The 15,470-nt window shown below is 37.6% G+C and overlaps 1 protein-coding gene across 4 annotated transcripts in view; it reads right to left on the bottom strand.

The window, feature by feature from the left end:
• The window catches only part of LOC107100485 (RIMS-binding protein 2-like), a 61,744-nt gene that overhangs the window by 16,650 nt on the left and 29,624 nt on the right, over positions 1 to 15,470 (bottom strand). For 2 of the 4 annotated variants that reach the window (XM_015398993.1, XM_015399015.1), the window contains exons 3-11: positions 14,013 to 14,117; positions 12,211 to 12,261; positions 6,629 to 6,786; positions 6,423 to 6,502; positions 6,213 to 6,322; positions 2,846 to 3,655; positions 2,198 to 2,221; positions 1,450 to 1,601; positions 97 to 846 (exon numbers count right to left, since the gene is read on the bottom strand). In XM_015398993.1, coding sequence (XP_015254479.1) covers positions 97 to 846; positions 1,450 to 1,601; positions 2,198 to 2,221; positions 2,846 to 3,655; positions 6,213 to 6,322; positions 6,423 to 6,502 — 1,926 coding nt within the window. In that variant the 5' untranslated portion in view covers positions 6,629 to 6,786; positions 12,211 to 12,261; positions 14,013 to 14,117. Of the gene's footprint in view, positions 1 to 96; positions 847 to 1,449; positions 1,602 to 2,197; positions 2,222 to 2,845; positions 3,656 to 6,212; positions 6,323 to 6,422; positions 6,503 to 6,622; positions 6,787 to 12,210; positions 12,262 to 14,012; positions 14,118 to 15,470 lie in introns of all 4 variants that reach the window. The other 2 variants (XM_015398999.1, XM_015399006.1) reach the window with 2 other exon arrangements.

Genomic DNA, 15,470 nt, shown 5'->3' with positions numbered 1-15,470 from the left:
TTAACAATCTTTTACCATTGCATCTGGCATTTTCTTCCAGATTGAAGTTCAATTTGATAGAGAAAAAATTAGGTAAAAACGTAGCTCTTTCCATACCTTGCCACTTTCTGCTGCCACCCTCTGTGCTGCTTCTCGGGCAATGGCTTTGGCCACGGTATCCGGGATAAGCGTGCCTTGGGGCTGAGGAAGAATCCTCTGTGGGGAGGGGGAGCGCAAATGAACAGGGGGAGGGGCCTCAAGAGTGTGGCCTTGCATGGGCACAGGATGTTGCAAAATAGATCGAGTCTGGTCCCAGCCAGGCTGACCGGGTGGAATAGCTCCTCCATGATGAGCTGTGTGCTCTTTGGCATCCAGGTCTCTGGCACTTACTGGTCTCTGAGGTATAGGGTGGGGCTGAGGGTGGGGAAGCAGAGGCAGTTGGTGCTGGGGCCTGTGACCCTGGTGGAGAGGGTGAGGCTGCATGTGTACCGGCTGTGGTTGGGGATGTGGAGATCCACCTGGATGGGGAAGTCTGGGATGGGCTTGTGGATGTGGAGGATGAGGTGGAAGTGGTTGCCCATGGGGTGGAGCAGGAAGTTGGGGTGTAGGGTGAGGAAGGTGAGGAGATAGGACGTGAGGTTGAGGATGTGGAAGTGGAGGAGGGCCTCCGTGTGGGTGCATGGGGGGTGGTAGGGGAAGGGGAGGTAGAGGCACAAGCAGGTTGTTTGGAATGACAGCGACTTGGGAGTCCTGGGATTCTCCCTGGACTGACAGTGTTCTAACAATGACTTCTCTGGCTTCCAGGCATTGAATCCTTGTCAGATCAATGGTAACATAGTCTGCCATTGGAAACAGCACCTCAGCAATCTGGATTGAAGAAAAAAAAATAATTATTCTCTAAGAAATCCCAGTAATATTCCTTTATGGCTTTATTAATATCTTACAAGAAAGACTAGTCTTTTTCACTAAAATTGATAGCATTCATTATGTTGCACCATAAGTTCTTCTTATACCCTATTCAACTATAATAACATTGTTGTAATTGGATGTTTTTTTTTTTCATTTTCAGCTGCAAAAAAGACAAACCAACATCCATGTTTGCAACTGCATTTTGTATAGTAGCCATTGATGCAACAGCTGGAAAAATGATTTAATCTAAACACCAAAACTTAATAAAAATAAAACCTATATTTTAGAGCATTTAAAAGCAGTTTTTAATCTTCAATTTATCTTTTAATATATGCTGTACGGATTGACCCTTTTTGCTTTAGTGCTTTAATTCACTTTAGCTGTCACCAGAGGGGGTTAGAGACCTTTCCAACACATTAACATGTGCCAGAAAGTGAGTCATGGTTTGAACAGCAATCAAAGGCAGGATGCATTGCTGATTACACAAAATATATTTAGGAAACATCAAAGCTAAATAGAGGACATGGTCTAAATTAATATTACCTTGACATGCATACTTACCCTTTGTCCTTTAGTGCAGACTGCATAGCCAACAACATTTGCCCCATTAGATGTGCCAGTCGGAGAGAGGATGGGAGGCTTCCAGCGGACCTGCAGAACCCCTGGAGCCTGCCCACAGAGCACCTGAACATCCTGTGGAGGCTGTGGGGGACCTGAAAGGTAAGGAAGCAGGGGTAACCAAATGGTTTACTGATCTGCAACAGTATGAAAACAAGAAGGTAAGATGGGAAGCATTCCTTAAAGGCATAAACAAGTGTACATACAACCATGCAAAAGAATGTATGACCATAAACAAGAAAGTGACAGAAGTGCAGGGATTATTTTACTTGACTATTCAGTTTTAGTTAATTTCGTAATTAACTGTAAAAGAAAATTTTGCTACGCATACATTCCAAAGCACTTAAATACTGATATGAATTCTATCGTGTACTGTTCAACTGCTCTCTAATCGGTAATGTGCTCTGTTTGGGAAACATGGGCAAAATTGCAAAGAAATTTGAATGCATACAGAAAAATGTTTTCATATTTAAGAAAAATCATTCAAACCAATCTCTGTTTTTCAATGCAAAATTCCTCTAGAACCATAAATGAATGCAACATTATTCGCATGCCTTGAGTGAATGTGTGGTAATAATCCTTCTTGCAAAATTACTTAAAATTATTATGACAAATTTTCTGATTGGCTTATGTGTAACAGTTTGGGGGAAACATTGAAAAACCAGCCAAGCACTTATGCTCAATCTCTGACCTGTTCTGCAAAATAGTGTTGGGCCTGGATGGAATACAATACACAAAAAATAGCATAAGTTCAAAATATGGGCCATACTCCTTTATGGCACAGATTAAAAGATCATGTGATGATGTCATTTAAAGTTCACAAATAATCTTATAAACAGTAGTAACCAGGTTGTAAACAAGATGTCAGCAGTATGCTTGCGAAAGCCTTTTGTTTTTGTTTGTTTTATTTTGTTTTGTTTTTAAAAAGGCTTGTTCTTAATTATTCCTTATCATACATTGCCTTCAGGTCCACTCACATCCACTAATTGTTCAGTATATTTCTCTGCAATGTGATACAACAACAGAAAGTGACACATAATTATTAAATGGAGGGAAATTAATATGCATATTTCATCTACACTTACAAAATACATAATTTCACAGCATGATACCAAAGCTTTATTTTTAAAATGCGTATAAAAATTATGGATTTCCTTAATTTGATTTCATAAATGTAAACCACTTTATGTTGCTGTATTAAAAAAGGTCACAAGAAATTATGTTCCATTTGTAGCTTAGTGCAACAAAATGTTAACAAGTTCAAGTGGCATCAGTATTTTTCAAGGTACTTTAGATATTTTATTACTGCATTAAAACATTCCACAAAAATATTACTGACCTGCTGCTTGTGTGCAAAACTCCACCCCAGCTTCTTTCCTCTCTCTCTGCTCCAAAGGCAGTTGCCATGGCACCTGGTGGGGCTGTGCCACTACTGTGACCTTATACACCGTTAGAGGCTTTAGGTTGTGGAATCTTAATCTATACCTTCCGGGCTTTACTACAGCATGCTCCGCCCCATCTAAGTACACAGTGTGACTGTAGTTGCTGTTGCTAGGCAGCCAGGAGAGCTCGGCAGTGTCCCGCTGGATGTCATCTACCCGCATTCCGCATGGTGCCACCACCACGTTGGCTCCCACCAGAACAGTGCAGCGTAGCTCGTCCGACAAGCCACGGTCAGTGACACTCTGTACAGAGACACGATAAATGCAGCTGTCCAAGTCCAGCTTTTCTAGCAAGCACTTGGTCCGGCCGGTGTATGGTATACTGGCACGAAGTTCCCCATCAACTAACACATTGTAGCCAGAGATGTTCCCCCAGCCCAAAGGCACTGCTGGAGGCTCCCATGCCACAATAACACTCCGTGCCAGCTGCTTGATGAGGGTTATCTTACGGGGGTAAGGCACAACATCTTCAGCTAGGTCCTCAGGATCCAGCCCTCCCCCTGTCCCATTGCTACATGGAACCAGAGAATTGCTTGAGCCCAGCAGGACATCTTGGGAGGTACCTCCATCCACGGTCATCAAGGCCATGGATGTTCGCTCCAGAGGGCCTACGTCTTCCCCTCCTTCCATAATAATTTTTTCTTTATCCTGGACAAATTCTACAAAGTTGGAAGGAACAAGTCCTCTTTGGCCATCCAGCAGCTCCCCTGTGATACAGGAAGGAGACAAATGTTTAAAAGATAACGACCTACTGTTAAACCACAATTATTCATATTTCCTATAGATTAGAATGAACATTTGCTTTTATTTCAGGAAAAGAAATCTTGTTTTTGGTAGTAGCTAAGAGACATTATTTGCAACATAATAAAAAAGAAGTGTTCATCTAGAAGAAAAAAACATAATTATAAGGCATATTTACTCGCATTACCACAATCTAACCCTTCCTCTTTAAATGCTGATCACCCATTTTAATAATTCCTCTGGTTTTTAATTGGATAAAGCATTAATGCATGTCGAGTATAACAAGGCAAAATCCTCATGTTAAAATTATTAAGGTCGATGATCAAAATTAAAGCTGTTTAGATGACTGAAAGGCAGAGAAGAGCAGATAAATATCTATTAATCTACAAAGATGTTCTCAATCCCCAATCAAGACTCTTAATTGGCGTTTTAATTCAGGAAATACAAAAATATATCGGCTTTTTTACATCAGTTTTAGCTTAACCTTTTAATGTTTTTTAAGAGGAGCCAAGAGTACATAGAAGAGTTATTCCTTAAGGAAAATATGGGCATCTTTTTTTTTTTTTCTTTTTTTTTTTACCACTATGAGTTTAAATAAGTAAAGGGAATCTTGCTCCTTCAATTCTTTTTTCCTCACGAGCGCCTGGGAATCTTTAAGACTATTTGCATCTATCTGCTCATGGATGCATAAACAGAGTGTGATGCATGTGGCAGAGTGTGCTTTGCTTGTATGTTCCGATGATTAAGCCCAGCCCCAATGGATTAGTCATCATACTAAAAGGGGCAAGAGTCCCATGTCGTCAACAACTTGGTCTGAGGCCTAAGTCTCCCTCCTGTGTTTTAAACACAGAGCTCCTCCACAATGCCGCACGATCTGACCGCCCACGGCTAATGAATCACTGCAGATGAGTCCCAGAGCGACTACGACAAGTGTACGACTGCTGCACGATTGGAGGCAAGGGAGATTAGGACTGTGTCTGATGGAGATGCTTTCATAATTCTAAAGAGATTAGGAAAAGAGTCACTCCAATCAGCAGTTGTGAGAAAGTATGCAGAAAGTTGTTTGAGGTGACATCCAGCGCTGACAAAGCAGAGGTCACAGAATCAACACAGCTGGGGGCCAAATGATGGACGTTTATAATATGTGGGTGACAAGTCATGCAAACTGCCATGTAGCAGCAAGAGACATCTTTGTACCAGTGTTTACAGAAACAACTTAATCAGCACTGCAGCTCATTTATATTAAGGTCGGACAGTGCTGGATTGTCCTCCCAATGCCATGTACAACAGAGTCATTAACAGTAATTAAAAGGAAGGGAATGTACAAGATAAATCCAAATGTAAAAATATGATATATTTACAGGCATACAGAGGTCTGTGTAGTAGTATTGATCTCTTTGCCATTATAGTTCTTCCAAAAAAGCAGTGTCTTTGCTTTATTTTTTTCTATTTTTTCTGGATTTCTTAAGGTTTTTGAATAATTTTCCTTGTGTTTTGTTTTATTTATTCCATCTACACTCTTTCAATATTTAGAAAATGAGACACACTGAATGACACATCGGCTAGTCAGACATGCCAACAATAAAGTAGGAAAGGTCTTATCTGGAAGCCTCCCACATAAAAAATGAAATTTGATAAACAGTTAAACTCTGACACTGCTGTTAACTAATTATGCAAAAAATAAAAAATAAAAAATAGTTATCTGGGGGAATATTCTAAAACCTTATTTATGTCCAGTTTAATTACCTACACCAAGGAGGTTTTTAGGAGAGTTCGTGTGTGGGTGTGTGTGTGTGTTTCTCTGTCCGTCTGAGTACAGGATAACTTAAAAATTTATTAATAGGTTTTAATGAAATTTTTACCAAGGTGCGCCTCAGTCCAAAGAACAATACATTACATTTTGGTAATGATCCAGATCACCATCTTGATCCAGGATTTTTGTTTTTGAAAGATTTTTTGAATACAGGTAATAATTTAAGGTGGAAGTCACAATATGTTGGGGGAAATTAGCTACTTGGGATCTGCTCTTTCCAGCCAAAGCACTTACAAAGAAGACAGAAGACAACATAGTCCATGATCTAGAGGAGCCATCACATAGGCTGGATCTGAATCCCATAGACATTTGTGAACATAGTAGAAGAGCTGTGTGTGAGCAATGTCATCAGCAAGTGTGGCTCAAACTGGTTCTGTATGACGGAATGGACTCTGAGAAGCTTGTAAATGGATTCCCTAAAACATTTGACCAAAGTAATACAGCTTAACGAGCAGTTGCATAAATGAATAAACACATTTATACAAACTTCAAAAAATTTTAAATGTTGGACATAATAGTTTTGGTAATAAACTATTATTACAATAATGATAATAATATTATTATTACTATTGTTATTATTATTGTCATTATTATAAATGTCAGATAGTGACAAAAAATTATGTCTTTTTATATTATTTATGCAAATATTTATTTTAATGTTACATTTGCAAACATCAAAGACAGCTTATCAGTATATTTTTTCCCCTGACCTTCATAAAAGCCATCATCATCCATGTCTCCATACACATATAGATATTTTCCAGCCACAAGAGGGAGCTCTGCCTCAGGATGTTCATTCGGTCCATCATAAGGGTTATAACTTGTAAGAGAAAAGATGAAAGTGTTAAATTCAATGTGTGAAGTTACAGGGCTGAACACATGAGAACCAACACGAGAATTTTGATGTTTGTCTCGTTCACCTGTAGCGGGCAGTGCAAAGGCGGACCTGGCCTGTGTAGCGAGGTTTTGACCTTGGTGACGAACTTGTCTCATCCTCCATCTATTGATCAATTAAAATTACAAGTCATTACACACAGGAAGAAACTAAGATGCAAGTAGACTTATTTCCAAAACTCAAAAGGATCAATAGGAGGCTTATTTTGTATGTAATGTCACTTACTCTCACCTCAGATGGAGGATTCTTTTGGGGGCTGTTGGAGCGGTCCGTTGTTACGGTGCTGGATTTGATAGACAGCAGTTTGAATGTTTCCCTGTCTTCAGTCTGCAGAGGGCAGGGCTAAAACTGAGGGATCAGAAGCTGAGCTTTTGGTGAACTCTCATCACCTAGGAGACATTGATTTAAAAAGCAAATGAAGAGAGACTGTCATTCCTCATGCACCCCATTAGCTGTTCATTGCACACCTATTGATTCCCTCGTTAAGCAATCATACAGTTAACACATTTCATGCCAAAAGGCTTTTTAGCCTTTGTCAGTAATTCCCATTTGCAGCCCATATGTGTTTTTAAATATCACTTAGGGAAATACAGCTTTGTTTACACAGAGATAAAGAGAACGCGGAGCTTTATTCTTGAGGGAAATCATATTCAAAGAACAATAATTCACTGCTATACACTGGCTGTTTTGTATTTTTTAAAAAGCCCCACAGATGGGTAAGTCAGGGCTACCTTTTCAGAATCCGTGATTAAATGTATAAATAAGCATATTAAGGTAAGTAACTGCAGGAAAATTGTAGCTTTGTTTTTCCAAAAGTACAAAAGTAGTTAAACAACCTAATTTCAGTCTGTTTAGAAATAATATAAAAATGTTCTTGATAAATAGTTTCTTATAATCATGGATAATTATTTGATGTCTGTCAATGAAATGTCTGAGTTTTCACTCCTATACAGTGAAATCAACACAGAATACACACACAGAAAAAGTACTAAAACTACATTCACTTTCTCAAACCTTCTTTTTTGCAGCTGGGACTAAGAATCTGTGAGCTTATGTGGCTCATGTAAGGTGAAATTATTATTTCTGAATACTAATAACCTATGTTAAAACATGCTCAAAATAATTCAAACATAAAATAGCTGTACGCCGGCGGGAGTGCCCTTTCTCAATTCACCAGAACGCGAATATGGACTCGTGTCCTCGCCAAGTATGTTCTTGAGAAGAACACAGAAAAGTATGGACTTGGGGAGAACGGGAGCATGCAGCATGAATATGGGTCAATTGGAACAGAACCGTACTCGTGACATCTAGAGCTGTATTTCACCTCCTATTATTAATAGTCTCTAGATAATAATAAATTATTACTTTTTTCATTTAGCTGGGGAATAATAATTAACACAGTCGGATAAACACAAATCAAATGAACATTTTGCCAAATAAAACAAGAAAAATCGTCATCAGAGCCAGCGATCCTTCACACACACGGCAATGCCGAGAGAGGGCTGCTGCAGACGGGCTGCGGTTAGCCCTGGCTGCCATTAGCCTTGGAGGTCTGCTGGTTTCTGCCATTCTCTCAACTTCGGACATTTTTTTAATTACGTATTAAATCGATAAATGGACCATATAGTGACACTTTAAAGTATTATATTCTCACCTCAAATGATCTGAAAATGTACTTTTATTGAACAACAGCAACTTTTAATGGAACGCTCCATTGAAAGCTGCTGCTGTAGCATTGCATTGTGGGACAGCTGTCCATCTCAAGAATGGAGAAGTCTGCTCTGATTCATACTCTGTAAAGAAGGAGGGGCGAGAACAACATCCAGGGACTTTGTCTGTTCTTGGTCTGCTGTTCTTGCGAATTGGAACAGTACTAGGGCTGAGGTTGATGACGTTTCACAAGCACACAAACACATGAGAACGCACAAGTACACATATTGAGAAACGGCCTTTATCTTCCAAAACAGCAATGGTGCGTCTCAAGATATCACGGTCACGGAGATGGATCTAGAGTAGTTATACATCGAAGAGGAACAGGTCCTGTTAATGGAGTTGTCAAAAAGACAAAGGAGGACGCGTAGGTTGTCTGTGGTAGTTTTTTCTCGGTTTTTAAAAATGACGCACCGAATCGAGAAGGACGACCACAAAGACAGCCGGAAAGGCATACCAAGGACCAATCAAAGCTGCTTTTGGTCTGCGCCTTTGTGCTTAAGGTCTGTGAACATCCGATGTGTAGTCAGGATTTTTTTGAGGTGTGCCAGGACAGTTGTAGAACCTCTGCATGGGGGGCGTGGTCTGACAGATTTGACGGTTGCAGAGGCGTCAGAAGCATAAATTGGCCTTAACAGTGCATAAAAACTGGATAAAGAGGAGGCTCTTTTGAAATCATATTATTCGTACTGTTACAGTATATTACAGTAGATAAACAAATATAACATTGAATTACTTCTTATAAAATGGATCAAGAGTTCTGTGTTAAGTATAAAAGTTGTTATTTCAGTGACATGTTTCTATGTAATTAAAATCCTGTGTGGGTGAACGCTCGATTTGATTGGCTGCAGGGTGTCCATTAAAAAGTGTTATTAGACACCTGTAAAAAGGTTCAAATTACCTGATTGTTTCTCATTATTGTGCTGGTTCACTATGAAATTAGATGTTTTGAATGACAGGTTCTGTTGCCAGAGCTGGTTAACTTTGTAATGTGTCACAACAACAGATATCATATAGTCCACTCAGGATTTAAGGATTTTCACAGTTTAAACAAAAATTTACATATAGAAAATGTAATATTTATTTTTACCGCAAGTGATCATGGAAGAAGGATTTATCCCTTCAAGGTGTCTTTTTATCAGAAATGAACAGACTTTACCGAAGTAGCCATCCTCCAATTGATTTACATTTATTTCTAATCATAGACACCTTATTGGGCATTATCCAACACTTGCTTCGTTCCAGTATGTTTAGAAAATTTTGATCATTGAAAAGAATCTTACATTATGAAGTTATACCTGCATAAAAGATTTGAACACCCATACCTCCATATTGTTTTAAATTATACATATATGTGTTTATCCCTGTTAGGGTCGCAAGAGGTCTCCATCTGTCTACGGTCGAGAGGCAGGGTACACCTTGGACACCTCACCAGTCCATTGCAGGGCAACACAAAGACAAACAGCCATTCAAGCACACACTCACAAGAATTTAGAGAAGACAATTAACTGAACAGTCATGTTTTTGGACTGAAGGAGGAAGCCGAAGATCCTGTGCATGCACAGGGAGAACATGCACACTCCTTGCAGAAAGACCCCAGGTGGGTATTGAACCCAGAACCTTTGTGCTGTAAGGCAGCATTGCTACCCACTACCCCACTGTGTAGCCCTAAGTTGCAATCATAGACAAACCTTTTTCCAAATGGGATTCAAATTCAGCAATGAGCTGGGTAAGTTTTTCCTCTGGTGAAGGTGGGATTTGGGACACCAAGGTGGAATAACTCCACAGGCTCTGGCTGCAAGCAGATGTTTGGCAGCTGGTGGAAGTGTTCACTGTGTGACCTTCATTTCTGCTCCAGGTCATAAAGTTTGACCTTTGACAGAGAAAACAGAGGGGTGCTCAACAAAAGGAGGGAATGAGAAACATAATGATTCATCACATTTAATCATACGGTCACTGGTCCTCTAGACAAGTCCTGTTTTATCTATACCTGGTGACTGAGCATTGAGTCATGAATATCGGGTAATGAGAACCATTTTTATACGTCATGAAGAACCTAAAACCAGTAAACATGAAATTATGTACAATGTTTTTCTTTTGTCCTTTATTTCAAATCAGAGTGCTTTTTTAACTTTTGCTGTTTATTGGGGTATTTCCCAACATTTAAAGGGATATTTGGTTTTCATACCAAGCAGATGAAATACTGCATGCTGGTTCACGATGTTAAAGAGACTGGCTCTAGAAATATGTAGACCATGATTTACTCCCTCACTGCAGAGTTTTAATTTCTCTCACCAAACTCTAATTCCCAGCCCAGTAAAATCATATTAAAGTGCTTTTGATGACTAATAACATGACCTCACTTGAACTGCGTTCATAAAAGTCTGAGACCCATTATCACAGCAGGATTTAGAGTAAAAAGAGAAAATTATTTTCTGTAAATGAGGGAGTGACATCTATTAAAGGAGTTTAATGAGATACACAGTAAATCAGCTGATGGATCAGTGAAAAACAGCCAACGGAGGTACAACAATATGACGATATGTTACTGTGCTTTCAAATACTATATTAAAAAAATAATTATTGCATTTCACCAGCACAATAAAATACAATTTCTAGATGAATTTTAAGTTTTACTGCTTCTTGCCATTACTCCTATTGTCATAATTTAGCCCATTCTAGACTTTTTGACTCTTATTTTAATTCTCAGTTATGCATTATTTCATTATTTTGTTTGTCAAGATTTATGTAATTTTTGAATTGATAGTTTTCTTCTCCCTTTTTATTTTTTCCAGGATATTTTTTCACCATTTTTGGTATTTATTCCTTGGTCTAGTTTTAGTTATTGTTATTAATTTTATATGCCTTTAGCTTCATTTAAGTTATTTTCTAGTTACAGTTAGATCCTGTTTTTTTCCCTGGTTAGTCTTTGTGCCCCTATTGTCCCTTTTCTTTCCCCTTAGCTCCTTTCTAGTTCCTTCTGTCCACACCTGCTCCCAATCAGCTGATTAGCCCATTCATTGTTCTGTCTCCCATATATACACCACCTGTGCAGTTCCTCCTGGCTGGATTCTCTTCATTCTTATGTTCGTTTCTCCTGAGCATCTCATAGTTTTGATTCCTGAGTTCTTTTCTGATATTTTGTAGAAAAATGCTTTTGTACCATCTACCTCTTCATTAAATTAGCAAGAAACCAACTCACCCTTTCCTCTCTTCATTTGAGTCCCCTACAAAACTCCTTGCCAATCGTTAAACCTATGCTTTTACCAAAGATGTTATTTGATTATTTGTTTAATTGAATGATAAAAAAAAAATCAAATTTTTATGGGCTTTACAAAAAAGTTTTAGAATAGAATAAAATGTTTACTTATCTTGCTTTGGTCATGTTTCTGTTACAGGAGTCGAATTAAACTTCTTGTAAATACATTAAAAACTCAAAGGATTTTTTTTTTTATTAGGTTTTGTTCTCAGATTCACATTGAGTGTTTTCATCTTGGCTTTATAGCTGCAGTGAAACTGGAACAATTTTTTTTTTTTTTTTTTTTTACGGCTAAGAATAACATAGAGCCTTTATTTTTATTGTCAACTGTCATTCTAGAGCACTAAAAGCCCCCTGTCTCTGCTGTCAGCAGTTTATTGTGTTTGGTTGATAACTAAGAATGCTTTTGTTAAACTTTGCTTTCAGCATGGTTACCATGGCAGTGTTGGTCAGTGAAATATTTTTTGCCTGATTACAGCAACAAGATACATTTGCATGAATTAGTCCATGGATATTCATGAGACCCACAGGATGAAGCTGGAAAGATTCTGCTGATTTCCTAAATTTATTGTAGCACCATCAGCAGAATTTTTTTTAAGCTCCTTAAAATAAAATCCACCATTGTGCATAATAAGAGTTTATGGGAAAAGAAAAATGGAGGCAGTGAATTTTAACATCAAAGTTATCTTTAAAGGAAGGTAAAAAAAAAAATAAAAGTTAATTCAATTCACACTTAATTAGTTTTAATTTTGTGACTACTGGTTTCCTTAGTGTTTCTATGTTGCTCCACAATCAAGTACAAAAAAGGAAGTGAAAAATTTATAAAACATAATTAAATATCTACCTCTAGTCACAGTGCTGCATCCTCATGCTGTTGGTCAGTTTGATCGCAGGCCTGCAGAGAACACACAGAAACACATAGTGACAGCTGACACTGTGATCACAGTCTGTAAGGTGGACTAGACATCACACAGCTGACATACTGTCTACACAGTATTGTGGATGAGCCTGGAAGAGGCTCACTGGTTCAGCAGAGCTTTGGTAGTTGAGTAACTGGGACAGCTCCAGTAAAAGGTAACTGATCTATTCTTAGGTATGTTAGCATCAGGTAATTATTATAAAAGGGGCTTTAAGTCTTTTAATGTTAACGAAAGCACTCAGTGGGATTAAACAAATCACTTGGAATAATTTAGAACCTATCCTTTATCTACCTTTAGCAAATGTGAAAATTCAACTTAACTTGAGGACAAGAAAAATCTATAATTGACCTTTATTGGCATCCTGGTAAAGAGAAGACATTCTGCTAATTAGGCAGGAATTAACCAGCTACTTAATGTTGCATATTAATTCCCTATTAATATGTGTACAATTATGTAAATGATGAAATCATCACATATCTTAACTTGTTTGAACGAATGGACAGAAAGATAGATGGATAGATTAAGATTCAGCTGACTTAAAAAGGTTATAACAGGGTAAGTGCTCACACACTTGATTAGCAACTTAATTTTTCAATAATTTTAGATGTGAAGTTAATATTAGATATAGGTCTATATTAAGGGGGAAGCAATTCATAGGATTAATCACGATTAATCAATTATTGAAATAATCGTCAACTAATGTAGTAATCGATTAATCGTTAACTGGAGTATAGAGACTCTAAAGCGTGACAAAGCAACACACTTAGAGCAGTAATTATATCAAAATTGTATAAATCAATATAAAGATTTTGCATTTGAGATTTTAAAAAATGTTATCTGTCAATATGCTCTAACCAGAACTCCTTCAGTGGAAAAGTTTTAGTATCATATGGTTTCATTTCATAGAAAAAAATCTTCTTTAAGGAACCGTTGGCTATACACTTATTAATCGATTCATCGAAAAAATAATCAACAGATTAATTGATTGACAAAATTATTGTTTGTTGCAGCCCTATTCTGTACACATTGTGTCTCATCTTGGTCAAGCAAGAAAAAGTAATTAGATTTAATGCTTAAATGAAGCAATATTAAAAATTTAAATATTATCTAAATTGTGGTCATAATCTAAAGAAAAATAAACTACGATAGTTTTGTCAGAATTTTGGTTTAATATACAAGTTAAAGGTTTACCTAAAACAATATGTTTGAAAATTTGAAAGTTAAAATTATTATAAAACTTGAATACTGTGTTCGGTATCAGTGAGTAAATACTTTTTGAAATGAAAGCCCCCTAAGCTTAGGTCACATGCATCAGTCATGTTTAAAAAATAAAACTAGGCAGCATATTATGTTGAAAAATAATTTAAGAATAATGATTTATTTATTTGATTTAATAATAATCCATTCACTTCCAAACTACAAAAATTAAAATACTACAGACCAAATACTATCCAGAGGGAGTGTATATTTCATGTTTATCACAAAATCTAACTCACCAATGCTAAACTTGTATTTGTGATCAATCTAGAAGTTGGACAGACCTTTGAGATCCTTTTATTTTCTGGTGCAATCGACCGTATGGCAGTAAATCAGCAAAAACTGGGCTACTAACACATCAGTAACTGAACAAGAGACCTTGGCATTAAGTCCCTGCACAAAATCTATATTAGAAAAAAAAAAGTTTTCAGTGATTAATTCTCTGCTTTGTTCCTATCCAGGGCCATACCTTTTGTAGCTGATTGACCACCTTCTATTTGTTGTGAACAGCCACCAATGCTTGGTCATACTCTGTCTGCAACTGTTGTTTCAGCTGTACGGCTTCATGCACAGGCTGAGGAGAGACAGAGAGAGGAGGAATGCTATTTAGAGACATTTTTTGACAGCATGTCCAAAGATTTGCCAAGCAGGGGTCTTTCTTCACTGGAAGTGGCAGAAAACTTGTAATTAAAAGCCTCAGTGGTTATCAGGAAAAGGGTAGCTACATCACAGGCTCAGTACAGCAGGTGTATTAATCTGTTTATTAGCTGAAAATAAGATATTTTCAAATTAATTGCACTATAAGCGATTTCAACAAATCCTGCTTTTTGATTATGATTAACCGTGCACTCATAGGTGTGTCCACACTTAGGTCAAGAGCAGAGAGCTTCATGGAATGGGTTTCAATGGTTGAGCAGATGCATCAGAGCCATATATGACCAACTGCAATCAAAAGTGTCAGATGCAGTGATGTAAAGCGCAAACCCACTGGACTCCAGAGTAGAGAAAGTATGTTATCTGAAGTGATGAGTCACACTTCATTTGGAAATCTGATGGACCAGTCTGGGTTTGGTAGTTGCCAGCAGAACTGTGCTTGTCTGACTGTGCCAAGTGTAAAGTTTGTTGGAGGGGAGGTTGTGATGTACAGTAGGGGCCTGGCCCCTTAGTGCCAGTGAAAGAAACAGTGAATGCTTCAAAGACATTTTGGACCATTCCATGCTTCCAACTTTTTTTGGAACAGTTTGGAGCTGCCCCCTCCTCTTCCAACATAACTGTGCACCAGAGCACAAAGCAAGGTCCATAAAGACATGGATGGCAGAGTCTGGTGTGGATAAACTTTATTGACCTGCACAGAGTCTTGATCTAAACCAGATAGAAAACCTTTGGCATGAATTAGAGAGCAAACTGAGAGCCAGGATTTCTTGTCCATGTGACCTCACTTTATCCATGATGCTATCTGTGTTTTTCTATAACCAAATTGTGCTAAACAGGACAGATTATCATTACAATTGTGAGTTTCCACCTGTTTTTATGCGGCTCTCATGACATGTCATTATAGATATTTATAGAATTGATGAGCCAGATTGGAAAAGGAGAAAGTACAGATATGTTGTGTTCAAATGTAGTCAGTTAAAATAAAAAGTCCTGAGAAAATGGATACTTAAATTAAGTACAAATACAGAAAAAAGCTACTTAAGTACAGTAACTTAGATTTATACTTTTTGTGCAAAATTAGTTTAAGATTCCTAACACTGATATTTTAATAGTATACTTTAACTTGTGAATAAAAAAAGTGCTTAATTTAATGATTTTCTTCACGTCACGTCTATGATGTAACTGCTAAAAAATCTTTTAGTTATCAGATAAAACAACATAAAAAAGCCATGCATCTTTGGTAAAAAAAAAAAAAAGTGAGAAATTCTTTAAA

The sequence above is a fragment of the Cyprinodon variegatus genome, unplaced genomic scaffold (assembly GCF_000732505.1).
Source record: "Cyprinodon variegatus isolate N-32 unplaced genomic scaffold, C_variegatus-1.0 Scaffold29, whole genome shotgun sequence".
In the NCBI taxonomy this organism is placed as follows: Eukaryota; Metazoa; Chordata; class Actinopteri; order Cyprinodontiformes; family Cyprinodontidae; genus Cyprinodon; species Cyprinodon variegatus.
This window is presented reverse-complemented; position numbering and strand designations above follow the sequence as displayed.